A 26,009-nucleotide genomic window follows, 5' to 3' on the forward strand; every position below is an offset into this window, starting at 1 on the left:
AAATACTCAGAATCCAAACAGCTGAAAAGTTGACCATCCAGAATAAGGAAGAAAAGAGGGAAGGGAGAGGGGGAAGGGGGAAAGGAGAGGAGGGAGAGAAGATACAGACCAGACTCTACATTCACAACTCGGTTAACGTTCTAGTTCTCCATTTGGACCAAGGATAAGGTTTTCACCATTCTGTGGTCAAGAATCCTCACTGGTGTTTGGTTGCAAGGGGAGGTCTCAGTGAGTTTGGTGTGAACTTACACTTGACTCTGTTCTCTCCACATAGCCAAAAGCAGCCATCTCTTTCTTGATGTAATGATGACATAGATGCACACCCTTGAACACATCTTAGCCCTATCTAATGCTCAGGACAGCATGCTTGTCTATACAAGTTGCAGACTAGAAAAAATATACAAAAGCCCCTAACACCTCAAATCTACCTTGTTATTCTTTAACCTGCATGTTCACTCCTCAGTTACTCTCCATTCCTTGCACCGAGTAGTACTCAAGGACACTTTCTTTACCCATCTCCCTGCCCCCCCGCTCCCATTATAGCTTATCAACTGAATGTTGTAGCTCCCGAATAATTGGACAGTGAGCAACATGAGTTGCATAAAGAACATTATTGATAACTGGGGTAGATTTTCAGCTACATTATATGTAATACCACACCTTGGGTTATATACATGTTCTCACCAAATTCCTACCAGTCTATGAGGTACAGTACTATAGTTTCTGATTACTGAGTCAAATATCTTGGAATCAAACATTATCTCAAGGTAGAGAAAGATTTGTTAGAAGCTGGGGTGACTCTCTGGCAGAGCTCATGCTGCTCCCACCTTGCTGGAAGAGGGAGACAAAAAACTCCACACCTTCACTACTCAGCCAACAGAAGTCAATTCATATACTTCTGATCCGCTGGGGAAGGGCAGTACTGACGTAGGGGGATGTTTGTGGTATTTTGAGGTCAATGACCTTGACCTAACTCACTGTTGAGTAGAATTAAAAAAAAATCCCCAGGAATATGAGAAAGAGTGTCCCCCCACCTCTCTGCCCCCAAAACTGGCCCCTAAGGACCATGCTTTTCTACTCCTCCACCCACTCACCACTTCCCACCTAACCACCCCTAGTGACTCGTGCTTCTGTAACGCAACAACAACTAAACTGCACAGGGTGCTGGAACATTCTCAGACACAAATACGATACTGTTACTTCTGCTTTACAAAGCTTCTCCTGGCTACACCTAACCGTCTCTAGTCACCTGACTTCTCACAATATATCATCCATCATCCCTTCTTTTCTTCCAGGAAAGAGACACACCAAGATTTTCTACTCCTCTGCACCTCCCCACGTGCCTTTCCCTATGCCAAGGATACCCTCCCCACATGAACCACATGAAGCACACCTGTTGTTCAGGCTGACCTCTACCTCCTCTTCCAACCCAGCTCACTGATCACTCACTTGTAAGCTTCCCCCCGGCCCCTTCTGGCTGCCTCACCCCACAGCAGAGCCAAGCATCCAGCCCCAATTCAGCAGGCTTGATAAAAGGGGACAGAAGAGCAGTTCTAGTCTATATCAAACACAGGGTTAAAGGTGGTGCTAAGTCCCATTGCTGTGATCAGTCTCAGTGCTGCTGAGGTCTGAAGTCAAAACCGGAATGGGTCAGACCAGATAGACTCTCTTTTCTGGAGAAAACCTAACTCATGCCTGCAAAGTAGAAGGCTGGAAGAGGTCATCCGCTTCTATGCACATGCACCTCCAAGCAAGTAAGAAGATTTAATAACCTTTATTGAATGGATTGACCCTGGTGCTCCCACATGGTCCGATGTAATATGGCTTGAGGAAAAGCTTCCTAAGGAGGAGAGAGGGAGTTGGGGGTACAATGAACTAAATGGTATCCCCTGAAAATGGATATGTGGAAGCCCAGCTCTGCAGTGTGATGGTACTTGGAGACGGGGTCTCTGTGAGGTGATGAAGTGCAGATGAGGTCATGAGCGTGAGGCCCCATGATGGACTTCGTGCCCATATCAGGAGGGACACCAGAGAGCTAGGTCTCGCACTTCTCCGTGTGAGTATAGAGCAAGGCAGCAGCTGTTGCAAACCAGAGAGAGAACACACACCAGAACTGACCATGCTATTGCTAATGGTCTTGGACTTCCAGTGTCTAGAACTACAGGAAAAATTGTGTTTATTATAGTGACAGAATGTTGTTTAAGCCACCTATGCTATTTATATTCATGGTGGCCTGAGAGGACAAACGAGGGAGTGACAGCGGTACCCTCTCCTGCCTGTTCGCTCTGCTTATTACTACATATTTCCATTTCTGAGTCCAATTAGGTGCACTGATGGAGTAACTTAGCTAATTTCAGCTCAACTAACCCTCCCAAGAACAAGTGGCTTGAGAATCATGCAATGAAACCAACCACAGATTTAAAATAAGCAAATGAAAAAAATAAATAAATAAAAATAAATTTAAAAAATTAGCAAATGACAAGCAAAAACACTGAACTGATTCTTCTCTTCTTAATAAAAGCTCTTCAAATCCACTTTACTAGGTTAAACATTAGGGTAATTAAATCAGTTTTGACTACCCAAAAGTAGTCCAAACAATCAAAATTATTAACATGAGTTGACATCCAATTGTTAACTGAGAACCTTAGTAAATACACGTTGAGTGTTGACATAATAACTAATGATAGTAATATATATACAGATACTTAATATACATATTAAAGTTTCATGGTAAAGTGTTTTACTAATGGGACATGCAATCATGTCTGGAGATATAAATGGACATAAATCTAGAACTGCTGTGAGAGCACTGAACCCACTCTCAAGTGCATGTCTTCTCTCAGGCAGTCCTGAAACTGAAACCAGCCAATGTTCCTTTGGAGCGACTGTTATGTGTCAAATACCAAAGATATATAGAATAATTCTCAGAATGACCAACAATGTCCCAAATTCAACTCCAAATCCTTTTTTAACTGTATCTAATATCAAACAATAGGGGCGCCCAGAAACCTGTAATTCAAGTTTTGAAGAGCTGGCTTTAAGGGAAAAGGGTAGATCAGCATTTAAATGATCATACCCAACCTCATGGATTTCAGGAAATTTCTTTGTAAAACATCCCTGCGTGTCTGACACCAACAACCAGTCAGACCTTTCCTTTTGTTCTCTGTAAGCATTGTCTCTCTTGAAAGGGATGCTGATTAGCATTTCTGAGTAAGCTCTTGCTGTCTGCTGAGTGATTGGACCATGAGTGGACTAAACACTTAGATGCTACTTTCTAGAGAAATACACAAAAGCTCACATGACTAAACTCTGACCACAGAATTTTCTGCATTCTCTTTGCTACCTACTTTTCAACTTCTGTACAAGTAGGTCAGGTGCTATGCAAAACAGACGCTCAGTGTAGCCATCTAAGGGAATGTTGTCTGACACCCAAGGAGTAAGCATTCTCCCATCTAATTAGCACCACAAACATGTCAAGAGATGGGCCCAGTCTCCTCCCACCATTATCCCTTCCCTGTCTGTCTCCAATAAAGGACCTGAACATTTCCCAAAGCACCAACACAAAAACGGGAGTGTAGTATTCGGTTCCTGTTCTCTCAGACAATTCCAGTTAGTTTTTCAAATATTTTGAGGTAAGTTTGTCCTTACAGAAGAGTCGCAAAAAATAGTACAAAGAGTCACCATATGTCCTTCACCCAGTTTCCCCAAATGTTAATATGACTATAGCATAAGGATCAAAACCAATAACACTGGATGTTACTTACCTCAAAAAAATCACTAAAGCAAACACAAAAATAACACTGACACAATACTAATCTAGCTACATCATTTATTCAAAGTTCAGTCTTTCCACTTTGTACTTTTTCTGTTCCAAGATCTGATTCAAGAACTCACACTACATTTAGTTGTCCTAGGTCCTTAGCCTTCTCTTATTCTTGTTCAATTTTGTTTTTCACAAATCCTCATACTCAATTCTTTTTATTCAGTAAGAATCAGAAATGCTCACAAGCTCACAGAAGACAGTAAGACTTAATAAAATTTGGGAGTAGGGGACAAGGGAAATAAGTTACTAACTAAAACTCTCAAGCCAAATGCCTTTGCCTATTTTCATCAAAGAGAAGGGCACAGACGTGTCTTTGATCGAGTACAAGGTATGTTCCATATCCACCTGTATAAGGGTCAAATTGTTAAAGAAATTACCATGTGAATCTGTTCTCCTAGATATTTGCTGTTTCCGTAGAAACATCGAATACAAAACTGGCCCAAGACTGACACGATTTTTTCTGTCTCTAAAAATACACTTCAGGAAAGCTCATGCTTTCAATGGTTACCAGAAATATAGTGCTAAAGGTCCCCCAATTTGAGTATTTTTATCTGTACCATGCCTCAAAAGCCTCATCCAAGAGTGTAAACCTGACAGTGTTCTAATTACAAGAATCTTCTATGGCATTAGTTGCTGCTGGTATGTGCCAATTAAGAACTCCCAACATGCAGTGTCTTTCATGTGCAGAAAATACAGAGCCTGGTTTGGAGATTAACCTAGTGTATCTACCTCTAAACTAAAACATGAAGAAATGAATGAGGGAATGGTCACTAAGTGAGGAGAGGAGATTAGCTTAACTAATCATTTCACTGTGTATACACACATCAAATCAAGTTGTACATCTTCAATATACACAAATTAAAATATATAAATAGATCAATAAAAGCAGCATAAATAAAACATCCTGAAGCAGTTTTGAGGTAGGTAACAGGAATGCGTTCAACAGAAATTACTCTTTTTTAAATGATTTTCTTTATTTATTTGAGAGAGAGATAGTAAAAGAGAGCACAAGAGTGTAAGTGGGGGGCAAGGAGGGAGAGGAAGAGGGAGAAGCAGACTAACCGCCAAGCAGGGAGCCCAATGAGGGGCTCAATCCCAGGATCCTGAGATCATGACCTGAGCCAAAGGCATACACTTAACTGACTGAGCCACCCAGGTGCCCCAGTCTTTGATGAGGATTTTTATGTATTTTACCTTTGCCAACCTTGACAGAAATAGCGGTCTCAGATATGTAAACTTTGGTTGTTCAAACCATCACCTTACATGAATCAAAGGGACGTTATGATTCTTACCAGGACCTTGTTATTTTTTATTGAGTTTTAAGCAGCCTATGTACTACAACCAGATGCTACCTAAATTCCTCAGACTTTGGAAGAGAATCATGCATCCTTTCAGCATTCAGTAATATTAGACCTAGAACAATATATGTCATTTACCACCACTATTCATGCACAAGCTGGCATCTGAAGATTTTGTGCCCTGCATTCCTTACGACAAACGTGCCCCCTCAGTCATTAGGATCCCAGCACAATACTGCAAAACTTCAAAACTGTCAAACCTACCATACAGTGCTCAATTTCTTTTTCTAGAAAGGCAAAAATTCTATTTAAAACTTATCTTAGCAAAAACAATATTAAACAATTTTCCTTTAAAACAATCCCAGAAGAAATGCAATAGCTTAACAAAGCCCAAGTTATTGGTTTAATGAAGATTTTTGTTAGCTAGAACTCCCACCTGAAATGACTCATTCAAAACAGTATCTGTAAACATTCCCAACTTGCTTTGAAGACCTCATTTCAAACTGCCTCATAGCCTTGAAACTCACTATTCCAAATGGCATGCTGATAATCACATAAAAAGATTGCATACACCTGATCTTGATTGAATCCATTTGCTCATGCTTTGATCAGTAAATTTCAAGATATTTTCTGGAAAAAAAAATTTTGACTTTAAACATTTTTTTTAAATTTAGATGTAAAAATTAAAGATTCACCACCAGGTTGCTCTAAATAGCAAGCTTTCCATAAGCATTTAATATTTAAGTTAAAACACTAAAGAGGAAATGATATCATTCATATGAAATGTCCGGAACAGGGAAATCTATAGAGATAGGAAGGAAATGAGTGGTTGCTCAGGGCTGGAGGAAGAAGAGGTAGGAAGAGGGCAGCTAAAGGGTATGGGATTTCTTCTGGAAATGATTAGAATGTTCTAAAATTGACTGTGGTGATGGTTGTACAATTCTGAATATTCTAAAAAAGGTTAAATTGTATACTTTAGGTAGATGGATTATACAGTATATAAAGTATATCTCAATAAAGCTATTAAAAATATTTAAGAGGAGATTGTACACCACAAAAAAGATCCCCACCAGTTAGGTGGACATATACACAATACTACATATATATATGTACATTATAATATTCCATTAATAACTTCTTATTTCTAGAGGATGAAGAAGGGGGTGATTGTCTTCATAATTAAGGCCCTAGAAAAACCAGTGCTTAAGAGAAAAAGACCATGTCTATTTCTTCATGATTACAATAACCCAAATTCACTGGCTTCAATAATGTTCTAAAATTGACTTACACCTACCACAGCTTCAAATCAATCACTGGTGTTATTTTCAGTGTCGAGAACAAGAGCAAGGTTTAGAGAGACAGCTACTGACATGGGGCAGACCCTCCTAGAATTTCAAGGAATTGCTTGAGATTTGGAATTATGAGGGCTGGCATTCCCCCAAGGGTGCCAAGGCCACAGTCAACTCCAGCAGCAACTTACTCCTACTCACCAGGCCCAGCCTCTTTATTGGATACATTAGTTGAAACATTAACCCTAGCCTTTCAATGTCTGTCTTGAATTGTACCATTCAACCCCTCACCAACCTTCCGTAGTACCTGACAACCACGTCCCTCCTTAGCAAACTTTAATCCCTTTTCTGAAGTCAAAATGCCAGGTACCCGTAAAGGCAGTCACAGTGCAATGACCATGATCCAAGGCTCCGAGCCAGAGAGGGCCTAGCGTGGGGAAGGCAGTAAGAACACCAGCTTCCTGAGGTGTACAGCAGCAACAAAATCAGTACCCTTGACCCCTGGATCTGTCCCAATTAGTCTTTTCTTTTCAAAAATTGATTTAGAAGCAAACGCTCTGGGATAAATACTCCATACCCCTGCTTCAAAAAAAAAAAAAAAAAAAAAAAAGAAAGGAAGGAAGAAAGAAAAAACTAACTAACCCTTTTACAAGAAAAAATTAAGAAAAAAAAATAATTTTTATCAACCCTCTTTTATGAAAATATTCCCTTGAATAGTTTTATCAACTTTTAGCAAATTTTCATGGCCAAGAAAAAAAGTGTTATTAAAAGAATTAATATTTTTATAAGACTTGACTTCCGCAATATTAAAGTACAAAAATAATATGGCTCAACATTTTGTAAAATCCTTAAGCTTTAATACCAAGAAGTTTTTCGGTTTTTTTGTTGTTTTTTTTTAAGATTTTATTTATTTGTTAGAGAGAGAGAGAGAGCACAGGCAGACAGAGAGGCAGGCAGAGGCAGAGGGAGAAGCAGGCTCCCCGCTGAGCAAGGAGCCTGATGTGGGGCTCGATCCCAGAACACTGGGATCATGACCTGAGCTGAAGGCAGCCGCCCAACCAACTGAGCCACCCAGGCGTCCCCCAATACCAAGAAGTTTTATAATCAGTTCCTTAATGAACTAGAAGTCACGTTACCACTAGTAATTCTCCCAAATATAGAATGGAGATGAAACAAATACTCAGAAGTCATTTTATAAAATAGCAAGGGCCACATTTCAATTTCTTAGACCCTATTCAGTGTATTCTGAAACTCATGTTCATAGTATATGCCATGAACTCAGAAACTATATGAATATTTAATATTATATATCTCAACTAATGCAATTATATTCTTATACAAGACTTTAAATACAATTGTTGGTAGCTACCTACTCTATTTCTAGCCAACCCCACTGTATATTCCCATACTTATTCCTTCCCCCACTCCAAAAATATACAAATGGAAATATACAACAGGTAGCCACTTGAAAAATCAGATAATAAAATCAGCCTCAAAAGTCAGCTTTGCACCTGGATTACAGAACAAATAGTGAAGCCACATTATCAAGGCTCTTAAAAATCTTCACCTTCCATATAATAGAAAATGTAAACAAAACAAAGACCCTTATTTTCCCAACTTTAAGCATGCTTAAATGGATACTAAAGTCAAAGAAATTAAGAGGAATTAAGTAAAAATACTACTCAAAAACATCTTAAAATTTAAAAAGAAAATTCTTCAAAAGAAAAAAAATTGAATTCTACATCCTTATATTGTGTGTGTGTATAGCCTAACACATTTACTATTCAAAGACCATCATATAGTGAAATATATAGCATAGTACTGTATTTATAAATTTCCTGAATCCCAAAATCAAGCAAAGAAAAAAGAGACAGGATATAATCTTTTATAAAGTAACCTTTCCATGTTTTTAAAAGCAATTGAATAGAAATAGATATAAGGAATGAAGAAATGAAACTGTATCGGCAATAAAGGATTCCAGACAGTTTTAAGTATGTTCACAGAGTTGAGCAATCATCACCTCAGAATGAAACCCCACATACATTAGCCGTCACTCCTATTTCTCAACCTTTTCCCGCTTCCCTAGCCCTAACAGTCACTCATCTAGGTCTCAATGGATTTGCCTCTTGTAGACATTTCCTGTAAGCAGAAGGAGGCCTTCTGTGCCTGGCTTCTTTCATTTAGCACAATGTTTAGGTCTCACCCCTATTGTAGCATGTATCTCTATTCTGGCCCTTGTTACGGCCGGTAGTATTCCATCGTATGGACAGACCACATGGTATTAGGTTGTTCCACTTCGGGGCTATCGTGAATAATGCTGCTCTGATCATTTGTGTAACTGTGTTTGTGTGCACACAGGTTTTCTCTGATCTTGGGTAGACATAGCTAGGAGGATTGGTGGGTCTTATGGTAATTACACATTTACCCTTTGGGGAACTGCCAGACTGTGTTCCAAAGCAGCTGCACCGTTATTCGTTCCCATCATCAACGTATACAGAGGGCTTCCATTTCTCCACATGCTCGCCAACACCTAATGCCTGTTATCTATTTGATTAGAGCCATGTGAGTGTGTGAAGTAATAATTCATTGTGGCACATGCTCTGTATTTTAAACCAAGCCCACTCTTTCTTGAATGGGCCCTCAGCTACTCTTGTAGGCTACACTTTGAGGTGAAGAACATGTCCCAACGGTCATTCTTAAAACCAAAAATAAAGCCAGGATAATCTAACACTCCCTTAATAAGTGAAGGTATCACCTCCATTTAAATGCATCACTCTTCTACCACAAACTCTATAGAGCTATAATCATGCCCAACAGCCAAACCTTTTCAATACAGATGTCAGGCTGAGCATCCCACGTAAGTGCCAATGCTGTAATGGAATACTTAAACATGCAACGAAGATTTAACCAGAGCTTTCCAGAAACACTGGATTGAATTCAAGCTTGTCAATAATCCATGTGTAACCAGATCATTTAACTTGTCTACGTCTGAGCATGGAGTTCTGAGCCATTCACAGAACTACATCCTCTGAAGTCACTCACGTAAATTTGTCTGTCTGAAAGTTTAATGAAATTTGAAAAAGTACCAACGCCCATGCCTAAAGATCTAGCCTTGTGCAGCAGAAAGAATCTGAGCTATAGTAGTCAGAGAAGGTGGGTGCTCCTTGCAGCTCTGTTATTCAGTAGCTATATCACCACAGGTACATTATTTAGTATCTTTCTATCTCCGTTTCCTGATGTGAAGGTAATGCCTTCAAGAGGTTACGAGGATTCCCTGATCTAGTACAGCTAAAGCATCTAACACAGTAGCCAGCCAAAAAGTAGACACTTAAATATTAGCGGAGAGATGGATGAAAGCTTACTCTAGGCAAAGTTTCCCAGCAAATAAAGACCTCATAACCAATGTTGGGGACCAGGTAGGGCTGAATGCGAGTCCTTGTGACCTATGGGATTCCTTTATAAAGCACTTCCCCACATTATGGTCTGCAAATTGATAAGGTGAGCTGTCATTTGGCTTAGAACAAGACTAGGAGGAATTCTTGGAAGGGAGCCCAGGGACGAAAAGATAAGAGACCTCATTTTTGTCAGGGACACAAGAATAAAAACTTCCTCAGGTCTCACGGAAAGCCTGAGCCCAGAACAGATCCCACGGGGAGAAAGATAAAGGCTGTATTCACATGACCCCATTGGGAGCGCAGGTAGAGACCGCCAGGCTCTAAGGGGACGTGGAGGGGGTGGGGAAAGGAAGGGGCTGGCGGAAGAGAGAGGGGTGGGGGCTAACTAGATGTGTGGAAAAGCTGCCAAGAGGAAGACGAGCCCCATCCCAGCTGTGAATTAAATGTCCTTGCGTCTCTCCACCTCCTTCCCCTACCTGATCTGGTTGTCACGGAATTTGTTGAGATGCGGTTGGTTGAGGTAAATGGTGCGGGCTGGTGCCTCCAGCTGGTCTCCAACAGACGTGGCCCGGGACATCTCATCCTCTGCCTTCTTGTAGCCCGAAGAAGGACGAACAGGTCCTGCAGAGACGGGGCGCGGGCAGAAAACAAAACACAAAGAAGTCACGCCAGGCGAGAGGCAGCGAACGCCGGCTGCGGGCTGGCGGGCGGGGACCAGCTGGGAAGGATGCTCTGGGCGCTGCTGGGCCCGCCTATGTACCTTGGCTCCCCCTGGAGACCTGCCGCCGCGGCTGCTCCCGGCTCCGCCCCGCCCCCTCCCGCGCCCCACCCCCGCCCTGGTCCCTTGGGCGCCGAGGAGGGAGCCTCTGCCGCCGCCAACTCCGCCCCGCCCCCTCCCGCGCGGCTGCAGCGTGAGGCCCGGCTGGCAGGGGCAGGGAGGGGCCGCGGGGACCGCGGAGCTGGGGCCTCCCGCCTCGTCCCCCGGTGAGCTCCCCCTGCGGGCCCAGGGACTGCGCTCCGGAACTCGGTTTCCTGGGCTGCTTTGATTGTGCTTGGGACAAAGACACCGGCAAAGGGGATGTGCCCTGCATTCAGTCACCGCATAAAAGGATGGTGAAAGCACATCTCCATGCCCTACAAACGATATTCCCAACCCTCCGGGTGATGGGCTTGGCTCCACCGAGATCCTGAATGCAGCAGCTGCTTTTCTCCCCAGAAACGCCCGGCAACCTGAGGGATCCACGATCTTTCATTTCATTGCTCGGGTTAGGTGTCTGTGGTTAAGACACAAGCAGGTCTGTCTCCTTAAGAGTTGATTTCGGTCCTACAGTCAAGCTTCTCTGTGAGCTCAACCTCCCCATAACCTTTAGGCAGGGAGGTGTTGGCTTGGAAAATAATGATGTGCCCATGACTCACATGGCTACACCTGAGCGCACACACAGCTGATCAACCCCATCTCCAACAAGAGGTATTCGGCATCAGAAGGGGCAACCCACCTCAAGAAGGGACCTTCAGGGAGGGGTGCCTGAAGCAAAGGATCACAGAGAAAGAAATGCCTCTACAGCCTCCTCTCCTTTTCCTTACATTGTTTCCACTCTAGTATCTGCCACGCTTTCCACCTATCAAAGAGATGAATGATGTCTCCTGTTTGGGAAATGGACATCTCATTTCAGTCACCGTCTACTTCACAGCTACAACAAATATTCACTGACAGGGAAAAATCTTGAAATAGAAAATTTTGGCTATTGAGTGTGTCATCTTTTTTCAGTGATTATAATCCTATTATAATTTTTATTACAAGAGGGGACAACCAAAACGTGTAATCGGTTGAGAACTGACATACTACCCCAGAGAGTATTCGTAACTGGGTCCCTGGTCACACCAACCTGGCTATGCCCCATTAAGGGATTGTATCCTCAGATCCTCACCCTCCTCCAGGCTCCAACCTCCCGGGGTTCCTCTGGCTTCTGGGGTTGGGGAGTGAGGGGAACTACTCTATCCTTAACTTACGGACAAGGGGCAACAGAGAGCAAAAGTCCCTACTTCAAGCCTATCTGGCCTGAGAGCTCAGGCTCTCAAACCTCCGTCAGAGAAGGCTGGGTTTTTATTTTTGTTTTTTTAATTTTTATTGTGTTATGTTAGTCACCATAAAATACATCATTAGTTTTTGATGCAGTGTTCCAAGATCCACTATTTATGTACAACACAGAGTGCTCCATGCAATCCGCACCTTCCTTAATACCCACCACCAGGCTCACCCATCCTCCCACCCCACCTCCCCTCTAAAACCCTCGGTTTGTTTCTTGGGCTGGGTTTTAAAGCATTTGCTGATTTGGAGCACCTAGGTGGCTCAGCAGTTAAACGTCTGCCTTCGGTCCAGGTCATGATCCCAGAGTCCTGGGATCCAACCCCATGTTGGGCTCCTTGCTTGGTGGGGAATCCACTTCTTCCTCTGTCCCTGGCCCTGCTTGTGCTCTCTCATTCTTGCTCTGCTCTCTCTCTCTCTCTCTCAAATAAATAAATAAATAAAGCATTTGCTGATTTAAGGCACATCGGCTAGTTTCAAAAATATTCCCTATATAAAAATACTGCTTTTCTCTTGGCCCACTTATTATGCTTTGTCTCCAGCATTTATCATCATTACCTGACATTATTCATCTAGTCTAGCTTCCCATGGCCAAGGGCAGACGCTCCAGGACAACAGGACATGTTTTGTGCACTACAGTGATCTCGACACCTACAACAGTGCCTGGCACATAATGGGCATTCATATTTGCTAATCGAATAAATCATTTTCTTACAAAGCATTGCTTTGAATTCTCCAGGCAGAGATGCAGTGATATGCACAGAGGGCTCAAAGGCCATAAACTCATATGGGTCAGAATAGTTCATTGCGGGGCGCCTGGGTGGCTCAGTCATTAAGTATCTGCCTTCAGCTCAGGTCATGATCCCAGGATGTGGGATCAGGCCCCACATCGGGCTCCCAGCTCAGCGAGAAGCCTGCTTCTCCCTCTCCCACTTCCCCTGCTTGTGTTCCCTCTCTCGCTGTCTTTCTCTCTGTCAAATAAATAAATAAAATCTTAAAAAATTAATAGTTCATTGCTTACACTGTGTTCACTCAGTGGCTCTCCACCCTTGCTGCATGGTGCCACCACCAGTGGAGCTCCCACAATTAACTAAATCCTGGGCCCGACCTCACAGATTCTGCCTTGTTTTACTATGCTTTAAAGTAACATAAAAGTTGGGGGGGAGCTGCATGGTTCAATCAGTTAGACACTGACTGTCAATCTCAACTCAGGTCTTGATCTCAGGGTTGTGAGTTCAAGCCCCATGTTGGACTCCATGCTGGGTGTGGAGCCTACTTAAATAATAATAATAATAATAATGTAACTTAAGAGATAGGAGAGGGCAGCCACAGTTGAGAATCACTTGTTTATATACTGCTGGGAACACAAAAAACAAAAGATCTGGCTCCTGCTCTCAAAAATTTTAACCAGTTTAAGGCTAAGGTATAACCATGGTTACCAATAAGCCATAGTTCATGACAAGTGACTAAGAGTGGGCTTGAAGGTGCCAAGGAAGATCAGGAGTCAGCAGCCTGTTCACGCTTGAGGAGAGCTGGTCAGAACAGAGTTTGAGGACAGAGATGAAAGCCTTAAAGTATGGGTAAGGTTTCTATTAGGAAAGAAAAGGACAAGGATAGTTGAGGGAAGAAGAAAGAGCTTAGGCTCTTTCTTCTTCCAAGTAGACAAGATGTATATGAAACCAATTGAACCAAACAAACAAAAATGAGCAGTGAGGGGCTGGGGGCGGGGAGGGCAGTGGGGTGGGGGGTTGAAAAACTGGGGTGGATTTAAATGCAGGCAAAGAAGCTTCAACTACATCCTGAAGGTCAAATGAAGTCACAGATGGTTTCTAAGCAGAGGAAAAATACAATTGGCAGTGATAGACAAGTAGGAGCAGAAAGAGGGGAGACTTTGTAGATAAGGAGATCAGGTAGGAAATTAATTCTACATCTAGAAGCAAGATGTTAAGAAGCAAAAATTAAATGGAGAATGGGTAAAAAACATGGACAGAAGAATCACCTCAGAAGAGAGCCCTGTAAGACTTTTTTTGGACTGAGTGTGTGGGCCAGGAAATAAAAAAGAACATTGGATAATTGGGATTTGAAGAAGAGATGATTGGGACAAAAAAAGCACTACTGATAGAAATAAGAACGGAAACAGTTTTCCCAAACAAGAATGTAAGTGTTGGATAGCAAATATTGGGGTGCAAAACAGTTACACCATTAGTAATAGAATTACATGAAGTAGTGTCTCCCAAGCATCTACCATACACGAGGCCGGCTCACCCTTCTATATTACAACAGGGCCAGACCTAGAATGTTATTCTAGGTAGCAATCATGATAGTTCCCTCCTACCTAAGACTCTGGTGACTTCCTTCTACCTCAGTGGCCTCATCTTGACCCAATCCTGCTTTGGAGAAAAACATTAATCTTTTCAAAATATCACACATCTGTTGAAAATGTATTGCCTAAAGAAAACACTATACCATATATAGTGAAGCACATTATGACTAAGGTTTCAAATTCAGACTCATGAGATGAATCCTGAGCTAATGCATTTTGAAAATACCACCAGGCAAAATTAGAGTAGATGCTTACCACTCCCCCATACAAACAAGCACAGTGTCAGCAGACAGTGGGAGTTCAATAAATATCTGTTGAGAAAGAAACCAAAGTAAAAAGGATAAAGAGAAACAAGAGTAAGCAAATGGACAAGCACTAAACTTCCCTACTACAAAATGGAAATGCAGACAAGATAGAGGACGGCCAAGGGCACGAGGGCGGGGACTTCGTCTTGCTCATGGCTCTAGCACCATCATCCCAAATAATGCCAAACCAGTAGGCAGTCTGTAAATACAGACAAATAAAGGGCTAATGTAGCAGGTCCTTTTTGAGGATGCTTACCCAGCTACAGAAGCCCAGACTCCCTTATCTAGTAACTGAACCCTTCCCCTCCCACATATAGGCCAGGGAGCCCCCAGACAGGTCTATAAAATGCAGTCCCCTTCATCCATCACAGCTCTCTGTCCTGAGGACAGTTACTTGGTCTAAGTTGGACAATTAGGAGTCTTCTGGAAACTGACAGGGGGCCTAAAGAGGATGGTTTCTGCGTATGGCTGCTCTATGAACATACACTCTCTGGGTCTCGTAGCATCTTCTACCCCTGGGGTAGGCCGGGGAGTAAAGGGTTTCTTTCGGAATAAAGATGAAGCTGTTTCATGGAAAGCAACAGAAACGGTCCCAACAACTTTGTGGATTCTGGGTAAAGTCCCCTCCTAGATGCTAGCTATATTAGGGTCTTTGGGTTCATGACCCACCCGAATAACCAGAAATGCTAACTAATACTGTAAGGGAGCACACAGAGAACCTACTTTTCCCTTTAAGATAGATGAGCAAGTAAGGCTAACAAGGAGGGAGAAATATCTATTCACATATAGATCACCCTGGTGGGGGGGCAAGGGGGTGGTCGTTGGAGGTAAGGTTTTAGTTGCCTCTGACACAGGAGCCCTGAAATGCCACAACCCACACCCAGGGAAGCCAGATCTGACAGAGAAACCTCTGCATGGTAACATTTAGGTTGCCTGGTTTGGATAAAGCCCAGAAAGAGCTGGAAGGTGATCGGCTAAATAAAGAAGCCCCTCCTCCTTTGAGATTTTCTGCCAGGATAGGAGAAAGAATTCTAAGAAACAGAGATGGCTGATAAGCACAGTCTCCTGGTGGATGGCATTCTCTACAAGGATAGATGAAGACTCAGGAAGGGGCAGAGGAAAGCAGGCTAGTTCTCATGCATGTGCCGCTAACACCCATTACTCTTCCACGGGCCCCAAGCCACACTGCAGCTCTAGCTTGCCTGTGAATCTCCTCTGACTCACTTTGTTCATGTCCTGGCTCAAATTTCTCATTCCACTCACACAGCCTGTCTGTGGCAACAGGGAGGTGAAGTCACTAGCTAGGAAGCGGGGACAGTGCTAGACTTCCCACTGGCAGGTGAGCAGATAGAAGTAAAGGACAATGCCTCGTGTCTCCTCGTTACATAAATTAATTCCATGGAGATTGTCCTGGGAAGAGAATGAAAAATCTTAACAGGTTTCAGAAATTTGTTCCTATCTCATTAAGTATATATTATTTTATGACTATTTATATAACATACATATTAGCATGAATAAAATTGGTCCAGGGAGTTAAGAATCTCAAAGAGTTAGACACAAAAGGGGAATTATTGTCAGGCCAATTTTTTCTAAGTATTTCATTGCCTTAAGCAACACAGAAATAAACCCTTCACTCTGAACTGCAGCATTTTTCTCTAACTCAGAACTCCAGAAGATGCTGGTAAATTATCTAGTCCACATCCCTTGCAAAGAAGTCTTACTGTCTCACAGTAGAAATTCTTGGGAAAGAAATATTCTAGTCTTGCTAAGTCAGAAACCTATTAAAGTGGTGAACCTTTTCCCAGAACCTCTGCAACTAGCTCTGTGGGTAGTCAGAATTTGGTTAGACACTGTTGTAAGACAGAGAATTTGGCTGGTCTCTGTCCTGGCTTTCTGGGTAAGCTTCTAACCCCTTGGAACCATCCCAGTGACTGGAGTGTCTTTGTTATTCATGGTGGGCCCCGGGGACCACACCCAGTTTTATGCTTATGAGGTGACCCTGGTGGGCCCCTAGACCATTTTAAAATGGGGGTTGACCATGCCCTAAAAACCAACCATGTGATTAGAGGGTTGGGGTCTGACCTCCCAACTCTGGAGAGGAAGGGGGACCAGAGACTGGAATTCAAACATGTGACAATGATCTGATTAATAATGCATATGTAATGAAACCCCAATAAAAACTATGGACACCAAAGTTCAGTGACAGGCCCTAAGGACATGGAAACTTCATATGTGGGACCCTCCCAGACCTCTCCCTGTGAGTCCTTCTCCATTTGGCTGGTCCTGATTTGTATCCTTTAGGATAAAACCTATAATTCTGAGTATAATGATTTTCTGAGTTCTCAGTTTTTCTAATTTATTATTGAAACCAAAGAGGTAACGGGAATCCTTGAATTTGTAACTATTTGGTCAGAAGTACAAGTGGTCAAGGTATCCCAGAGATTGCAGCTGCTGTCTGAAGTAAAGAAGGTCTCCTAGAAAATTGTGCCCTTAACCTATAAGGACTGAGCTAACTCTGGCCTCACAATTGCAGACATTACTCTGTGAACTCTAGAATGATAGAACCAAAAGAGAGACTTTACAAACAATCACAGAAGTATACTAGGTCAGACTCAAGGTAGGATGAGAAGCCAGATCTGCAGAAACTTGAATCCACGGCTCCGTCCATTAGGACAGGCCGCCTCTATGAGCTTCGGCAAGTCAGGACAGCATTTGAGCCCTGATTTCTTCATCCGCAAAACAGAAATCAATGGTCTAAATCTAGGATTGGCAAACTCTCTGTAAAGGGTTAGACAGTAAATGTTTTAGGCTTTGATCTACATATGACCTCTATTTTTTAAACATAAAAATCTTAAAAAAGTAACAATTCTTCTCTCGTGGGCCAGATTTGGCCCACAGGCCATAGTTTGCTAACTCTTCATAAAAACTAAGTTCTTTCACAGCTAACAAAATGATTACATGCCAACTTCCATTTCAAGGAAATATTAAATACCTTCCATATCAACAAAACAGAACATAAAATTCCGAGTAAACAGGTTCTTTGGGCTTTTGTTACTGGAGTTAAGTTAACTTTGTATTTTCTCCTAATTTTTTACGTACTTTAAAAGTATGTGAAAAATGGTTCTCTCTGCCTCTAGAAAAATTTCTAGGAAAACAGGACAATCATCGTAGAGCTTCATAACAAGAGGCATGTGTGTGTGTGTGTGTCCCCTCCGCTTCCCAAAAGGGTTTCAAGTTCAACTCTGGCCTCTACTCTACATTTACGAAGATGTTTCATAATCCTTCAGAACACAGACAGAAAGCAGTCCTGCAGCTGGGGAAGCACTTGAGCTGGTTATTCCTCCTAATCAAACACACACAATGAAAATGCAGTGCAAATGCACGATGTGATTATTCCAGCCCTGGTGGACACATTTTGGAGGTCTTTTCTAGACCCCACTTGGCACAAACCGCATTTCTCCAAATATAGCAACTGTAATCCATTTCTACCCAAGGATTAAAAAGAAACACAAAGAGAGAGGGACACTCTTTGCTGCCAATACTTATTGACTTCTCTTGTCTCTTTTTCAGGGATAGAGAAGGTGAGAGGGGAAGTAACTGGCCCTGGACTATTTAGGATTTGAAATACTGTTGGGTGCTGAATTTATTTAAGCACAGATTGGGCCCTTCCTAGATCTAAGGCATTTTAAAAGCCAGGTAGAGGGAGGGAAAGGTATGCAGTTTAAGCCACGAACTTAAGCTTTAGTAGAAACAACAGAAATAAATGAGACCAAGGAAAAGGAGAACCCAGAGGACAGAGAAGACTGCCAGTCTCATCTAGGGCCAAAGAGCCAGGCAACTTTATGGGGGAAGCATTTGAACCAGACTTCCAAAAACAAATATGGCAGTCTAATTGGGTTGTGTGGGAAAAGAGTGTCCCAGGAACCGTGGCGTGTGAGCAAAGGCACATGCCAGTGATCATTTATTTACAATCTCGTTGGCTCCGGCACCATGGGTGAAAGTGGAGCCACAGTAATTTGAGGCTTTCTTTCCAGTAAGTGCAGCAATACCAATCAGCCTTCTTTTCCTCGAACCCTGTTTTTACACCTTAGATCATTTAACTAATTCAAATACAAGAAAAGGCAAATGTGTTTTCAAGGAAATATCTTTGATATGTAAAAGCTCAATCAACCAAAAAGAAATGCTAGATTTTACAATACTCAGTTCAGAGGATCATGCTATACGGACTGGATTGGCTGAGGCTTGAAACACAAGTCCCGTGGCTTCTCTGTAGCAACACCCTGTGTTGCTAGGAGAGATACTCATTACTCCTGGGGCCAGGAAACTGGGCACAAGTTAAGGACACCAACCTTAAAAATCGTGATTCAGTACGCATGAATGCAGTCTCTGAACAGTGACTCCTAGGAGAGGTGCAGTTTTCTCCCAAGGTGTTTTGCCTGTCCTCAGCATTTAGAAGACACACAACACCTTGGCCAGCGGTTGGGGGGAGGGGGTAGATTCACTACATGTTGACTCACAGCCAACCCACCTGTCCAGTGTCATTAGTGACCAATACCTCTCTTGCTCATGGTCATCAGCCCCCTTTCAGCAGCCGTGCCAGGATCAGCCCCTGGAAGGCCCACTAGCTTTTAAATCTGCTCCCAGACCACATGAAAAGTATAGGTGGGCAAGTCAGGAAAATGAGACCTCGCCTTACTCAGTTTTATCCTCAGGTATATCACATGTCTCCCCTTTGATTGGGGAAACTGCCCCCAGAGAGGAAAAAAATTAAGATGTTTCTTTTCAGATCAATTTCTTTTCTTGCCACCTCTCTCCCTTCCACCTACTGAAGAGCAAAAGGACAGGTAAGCTCCTTCATGTACGTCCCTGACATCATTCTCTTTCTGGGTCCCAAACAACCCTTTACAAACCCACTGAGGTAGCTCTTCTTCAACACAGAACATGCTAACAAGCCCTCTAAGTCTGTTGTAATCTACAAAGTCTCCTCATAAACAAAAGGCTAGCTTGCCTATCACTGCTATTTTTGAGAGGGATAAGGTGAAGAAGACACCTTGACAGTTCTCTGTGCAGATCTTCTAAACTTTCCCAGGGAGTGGAGGCATGGAAATCAAAGGTCAGGTACAAGAGAAAGGCACATTCATTTGCTCCAACTATCGTCCCATAGCACATGTAAAATCTGCCTGTCAGGTTTGCTTTTTACCACTGGTCATGTGGCCCTAACACCCTTTATTTCTATCAACAATCTTAATGTCACCTCCAAAATTACACGCTATCAGACTTGAAAGAGTCAACCAGGAGGCCAATTTTATTCCCGATTGCACTGATACAACACATTCTTTTCCAGTGTGATGGCTTTTCCTGACTTTCTTGTTGATGTGACATTTTGTGTATCACGTTTCTTCTCAGACACAGAAGTGAGAAAGTTCCAAATGTGGAAAGATCTTTGAGAAGGAGGAGCGAAGCCAAAGAGATGCAGATGGAGTCCGTTAACTCCCCAGCATCCTCCACCCACAAGCATCGCCAAACCAATTAGCTGCCTTCACCATGTCACTGAGGGGTCATAAATAGTTACAGTAAGAAGCACAACAATCTTTTGTTGAGCCTGGTGTAATATACACTCCATGTATATTAACCCATTTAATTCTCAAAACAATCACAAGGACCATGCCCACTTAGGAAATAACGAGAATGGAGTAATTTACCAACTAGCTCAGTAACTATAAGTTGAATTTTGTTCCTTACTATACAAGTCATTTATAGGACCTACATCATAAATAATTGGGGGGAGGGGCTTCCCGGAGTTTCCTAAAATAGATAAGTATTTGTTGACTGTCTTTTACCCTTATTAGGTTTCAGTTTATTTTTTTCTTTAACTAAAAGCATATCACCAGAGTCTATACATAAAAGTAAAAAAAAAACCTCCCCCAAATACCAGGATCACCGGCAGCATGGTGGTGGCAGTACTGATTGTGGGATTGGATACTTAATCTAGGAAAGCCAAGTCTCTAGAGATTCAAGTGCCACGAAGGCAGGAACATGTAGAAGAAACCAGTAGGTCAAGCAGGCAAGCAAAAAGATTGAGGCAGACAGGAAGTCATTCATATATCCAAGGTTCAGAATATTCTATGTGCATAATGCCAAAGTAAAAACTTTCTCCTGCATTCAGAGAGCTTGTAATCTGGTGAGGAAACAAATCAGTGCAGAATAATACAGCACAGAATGTGCACGGTTTCCTTTCACCTGGATTTTCTTCCTTTAAGGGTGTTCTCCACCCGCCAACAACTCATCCTTAAGCAATAGCCCAGGTTATCTCTCCTCTGAGAAGTCTTCAGTCATCATACTCCCCCAGGTAGAGGTAGAGGCCCATCTCCTAATTACAGGACCGTTAGATATAACCAGGCAGGAAATTCCTCCAGGAGGCATTTTTCTCAGTCTTACACAACCTATATCGCCATATACAACTGTCCAGTGTGTCCATTTTCTGTGTCATAATTACTGTTTATTTGTCTTTCTGATTGAAAAGGTCTCCAGTTGGGAAAGTATGAACTGTACCTTGTTGATCTTACTATCCTCAGCATCTGTGGGAGAGGATGAAGGGACAGTGAATGTTGTGGGTATGTGGGGTCTAAGAGAAAGATTAATGCTTCCAGCTGAGTAGCAAAGGGGGTGGTACTGGTTGGAGAGATTGAGGAGATCTCTCACTGTAAAGCCAGTAACTGAACTCTACATGAAGGGCTCTAAAGGGCAAAGATGAGGAGGGACATCCACAGAGAAAGACAAAGCCATGTGATGTGAGCCGCTTTCATGCAGCCTTCTAGGATGTCCTCTGAGCACTGTGCTCCACCAGCCTCCACACCCAGGCAGGTACACAAGAATGACAAAAGCTCCTAGCTTTGCGTCCCTACACAACACTGCCTCTGAAGGCCACAGCAAAGAGCAGGGAATGGAAAGACCGTTTTGATCGACAAGGTACAAGAAGCTAGATGACTGAGGGGTGAAAACATGTACAAAATTACACAGGTGTAGAGTAAGAAATGCTGTGATAGAGCTACATATCAGGGAAAATGCTCAGGCAAAGGAAGGGTCTCTAGCTGTAGGTTGGAGAGCTGTAGGCACCAGAAGGACAGCCCCTGATTTTAGAAGCAGATCAAAGGAATTAATGAACAAAGCCTAGGAGTTGAAGGGCTGACAGGGAGGGGAAAGACCAGAGGCTTTCCATTTTCTGATGCTCTTCCTTTACCCATGGATTTCTGATCATTTAAGCAATTAGTTCCCCCTTGAATGAAAGGATTTTCACAATGGACTATGAAATTGTAAAGTTAATACAATCAAATACACTACCTGTGTAGTAGATATCCTTATGCCCAAAAATTCTATAAAGAGGAGGGAATTTGAGGTCCAAATAATAAAAGCATTACATACTCCTCTGGGACAAGAATTCAATCTACCAAAGACACTACTTTAATGGACTGAGTATTACGAAGACCTGCCAGAATTATCCCAAGCTCTCAGTAATGTCTGACATACAATCCTGGCTCATAACTAAGTTTCTGTGTCATATGCCACACTGCAAATCCTTTGCTGATGCACTAGCAGCAAGTGTGGTCACAACCAGAGTCCTAAATTGTTTCCAGAGCTTCCTTTTAATACCTTTTACTCTGCTGACAATCCAGCTCAGTTCTACATAGCTGTGGTTGAAAATGCTGGGATAGAGGGAGAGAGCACTCATCAAGGAACTACACCACTACAGAATTTAGGGACCCCCTCCGAAATGGACCTCCTTGCAAGGAGATAAATGGACTTATAAAATGGAAAGAAACACACACACACACACACACAAAAACAGCTACTCCAGAAGATCAGTAAATGTGATGTTACTATGACCAAGGTAGCACTTAAATTTCTGTGATTAGTCCAAGCCATTAAGATGGTGACAGGCCCGCAGGCTGGAACTTGCCAAGCCTGGTTCTAGAGGTTCCCACTGGGCCATGATCTCAGCCCAAAGCTCTGCCAGCCCAGCTCTGCTACCTTCCTTCTCTTCCGTGACAGGCAACAGATCAGCACCGCTGTAAGAAGTCTCTCTTGGCTCAGTCCCACAGCACGGCACCCCCACCTGCATCTTTCAAAGGCATCGCCCCCAAGAAAGCTCTCCTACTCTTAACCCCATCTCAGTATCCGTGGTCCCTAGATCTAGTGTATCCTGATTGCAACGTCTATTTTCCCATCCATAGAAAGAACAGTTTCTGCTTTAATTTGAATAATCACAGCAATGGCTGAACTGCTATATTACGGGTTGACTGACGTACCAACAAAAAAATGAGGCACACAACAATTGCAAAGAGACCCCCAACCAACAAAGGATCAGGCACCAGAAATAAAAAGGCCACCCATTTACCCCAGAGAGACACAATCCATAGGATCCAGAAATGGAAGGATAAACCAGCAGTGAAGCTCTCCCAAGTGCTTAATGAGACCAATATCAGAAGTACACATTTCATGAGGAAATAATTCCATTTCCATCCTCAGCCCTTACACATGTGGAAAGCTGTCATATTCGCTTCAAACACCAATGCTGGTTGGCAGAGTGAGAGAGTAGGTTATCTGAACTTATTTTCTTAAGACACATTTCTTTTTTTTATTTATTTAAATTCAACTAGCCAACATGTAGTACATCATTAGTTCCAGATGTAGTGTTCAGTAATTCATCAGTTGCTTCTAATACCCAGTGCTCATCACATCATGTGCCTTCCTTAGTGCCCATCACCCAGTTACACTATCTTGCCACTTACCTCCCCTCCAGCAACCCTCAGTTTGTTTCCTATATTTAAGAGTCTCATGGTTTTTCTCTCTGATGACTTACCATTCAGTTTTCCCTTCCTTCCCCTATGATCCTCTGCGCTATTTCTTATATTCCACATATGAGCGAAACCATATGATAATTGTCTTTCTTTGACTGACTTATTCTGCCCCGCGTAATACCCTCCAGTTCCATCCATGTCAATGTAAATGGTAGGTATTCGTCCTTTCTGATGGCTGAGTAATAGTCCACTGAATATATGAACCACATCTTCTTTATCCATTCTTCTCTCAAAGGACATCTCAGTTCCTTCCACAGTTTGGCTATTGTGGACATTGCTGCTATGAACATTGAGTTGCAGGTTCCCCTTCCTTTCACTACATCTGTATCTTTGGAGTAAATACCCAGTAATGCAATTGCTGGATCATAGGGTAGCTCTATTTTTAGCCTCATGAGGAACCTCCATACTGTTTGCCAGAGTGGCTATACCAGCTTACATTCCCGCCAATAGTGTAGGAGGGTTTCCCTGTCTCCTCATCCTCGCCAACATCTGTTGTTTCCTACCTTGTTAATTTTAGCCATTCTGACTGGCGGGTGGTGGTTTCTTACTGTTGTTTTAATTTATATTTCCCTGATGCCAAGTAATGTAGAGCATTTTTCCACGTATCTGTTGGCCATTTGTATATCTTCTTTGGAGAAATGTCTGTCATGTCATCTGACTAGATTATTTGTTTTGGGGATGTTGAGTTTGATATGTTCTTTATAGATCCTGAATACTAACCCTTTATCTCGTATGTCATTTGCAAATATCTTCTCCCATTCTGTCGGTTGCTTTTTAGTTTTGTTGACTATTCCCTTTGCTACGCAGAAGCTATTCATCTTGATGAAGTCCCTATTTCTTAAGAAAAATGCAAATAAACTACAAATGTTTTTCAAGAGCATGGTTTGAAATGTGTTACATAGAGATGCTTTATTTAAAACCCATTTACCCAGAATATATCCAGTGTTGCTAAGATTCAAACATCTCTTTGTTCAGCCTCATCTCTTACCGTCTGATCATAGCTTAAACTTGAGACATCTTGGACCACTTGCAGCACCTGAAAGAGCTCAGTTCTCTTTCTCACAGTGAGACGCCTGTGGCTCCTACTACTTTCTTCACTTGGGAAGTGACAGATAGGAGACAGCACACACACAGAAAGTGCCAGGACACGGCCTCCCCACATTTCCACAGCTCCTGCACTCATGAGCGTGCCTTTCCATGCATGCTTTCCTTTTCCACTTTTGCTTCTCTTCCTCATGGGTCACATTAACCTCTCAACAGATTGCTAGGTCCACCTGGATCTGTACTTTCAGAAGACAGACAAATCTGGACCCCAGCACTTCAGGCATTGAGGCAGAGCACACAGAGGAGATCAGGGAGCCTAGCAGGTGACTGGAAGCATTATCCTGACCACAGCATATATACTGAAATTCTATGATGGCTGGTAATGCCTTTCTCCCTATGAAAACCCATTTTAGGGCAATCATGGCCTACACAGTTCAGACCTAAGCTGGAAGCAAGGCAGGAGCCTCAGCACAGGAGCAGCTGGATACCAAAACTGTCTACTCAGGCACTGAATAAAAAACAAACTTGATCTTTTTATTCTTGATTAGATTTTATCACTTTCTGCTGAAACAATATAGTTTGAAATCTAAGGGGGAAAGCCTGATTTACTTTAAATAGTGTAAACTTTAATGATGTGGAAAATATTTTTCAACTTTAATTTTCTGGAACATTATTTATGTAAATGCCTTCTTTTTGCATATTTCATAGGACATGCATCTCTAGGCTTTATCATTGCCAAGGTGTACAGAGAATAAAAATATAAGTTTATGAGTGTAAAAAAGAAGCCACATAATTCAAATAGAATGACTAAGATGACAAAAAGTAAGTTTATTCTTCACTCCATGGGGGAACTCATTCATAAAAGCTAAAGGCACCCACCATGCTTCCTATTTGTACCTCCCCCTGGATACTTTCTCTGCCAGAACTTTCTCCTCTGTCGACTTTAATTTTCTCCTCCTCTCAGAGAATAACTTGAACTTTCCAAAAGTCCTGTTTTGGGGTCCTTGAAATCAAGGACTATCGCATTTCCCTAGAATCTCTGGCATTTAACAGGCACTCAAAGTGAATAAGTGGATTGTCTTTATACTGTGGAGGGCACGGAATCACTCCAGGAAGGACTGACCTGAATTAGAAATAGTGCAGCATTCTCCCTTGCAATTACTTCCCAAATATTTTGATTTATCTTTCCATCCCACATCTAGTCTGTCAGGAAATATCATCAGTTCTACCCTGCTCCTAACATGAACAGATCCCGAATCAAACTACTTCTCTCCCCAACGGCTGCTACTACCCCAGATCATCCCATCACCAGTCCTCACTTGGATATCACAGGAACTTCCTAATCCATCCTTCTCCCACCTTCCCCACAGGATGCAGTCATATTTTTTTTTCCATGTGTGCAATTGTACTCAAAATGCCTTAATTAAAATCTTCGGCTAATGAAAGTGGTGGTGGTTGGCGGTGGTGGTGGGGGGGGGTGCAAAGCCCTAAACTACAGGTGGGTGACGCAACTTAAGATGTCAGGACTATTAAAACGAAGGCTTTATTGTAGCTATTCAAATATAGAAGGGTGGTGTGAGAACAAAGT

General features: G+C 42.5%; 1 protein-coding gene across 1 annotated transcript in view; it reads right to left on the reverse strand.

The window, feature by feature from the left end:
* LOC111159917 (phospholipid-transporting ATPase IB) overlaps positions 1-26,009 on the reverse strand; it is a 585,941-nt gene that overhangs the window by 478,486 nt on the left and 81,446 nt on the right. Inside the window, exon 2 of the mRNA XM_022522597.1 lies at positions 10,282-10,426. Coding sequence (XP_022378305.1) covers positions 10,282-10,426 — 145 coding nt within the window. The remainder of the gene's footprint in view (positions 1-10,281; positions 10,427-26,009) is intronic.

Source organism: Enhydra lutris, unplaced genomic scaffold (genome assembly GCF_002288905.1).
Source record: "Enhydra lutris kenyoni isolate GAN:26980312 unplaced genomic scaffold, ASM228890v2 scaffoldscaffold71, whole genome shotgun sequence".
Taxonomy (NCBI): Eukaryota; Metazoa; Chordata; class Mammalia; order Carnivora; family Mustelidae; genus Enhydra; species Enhydra lutris.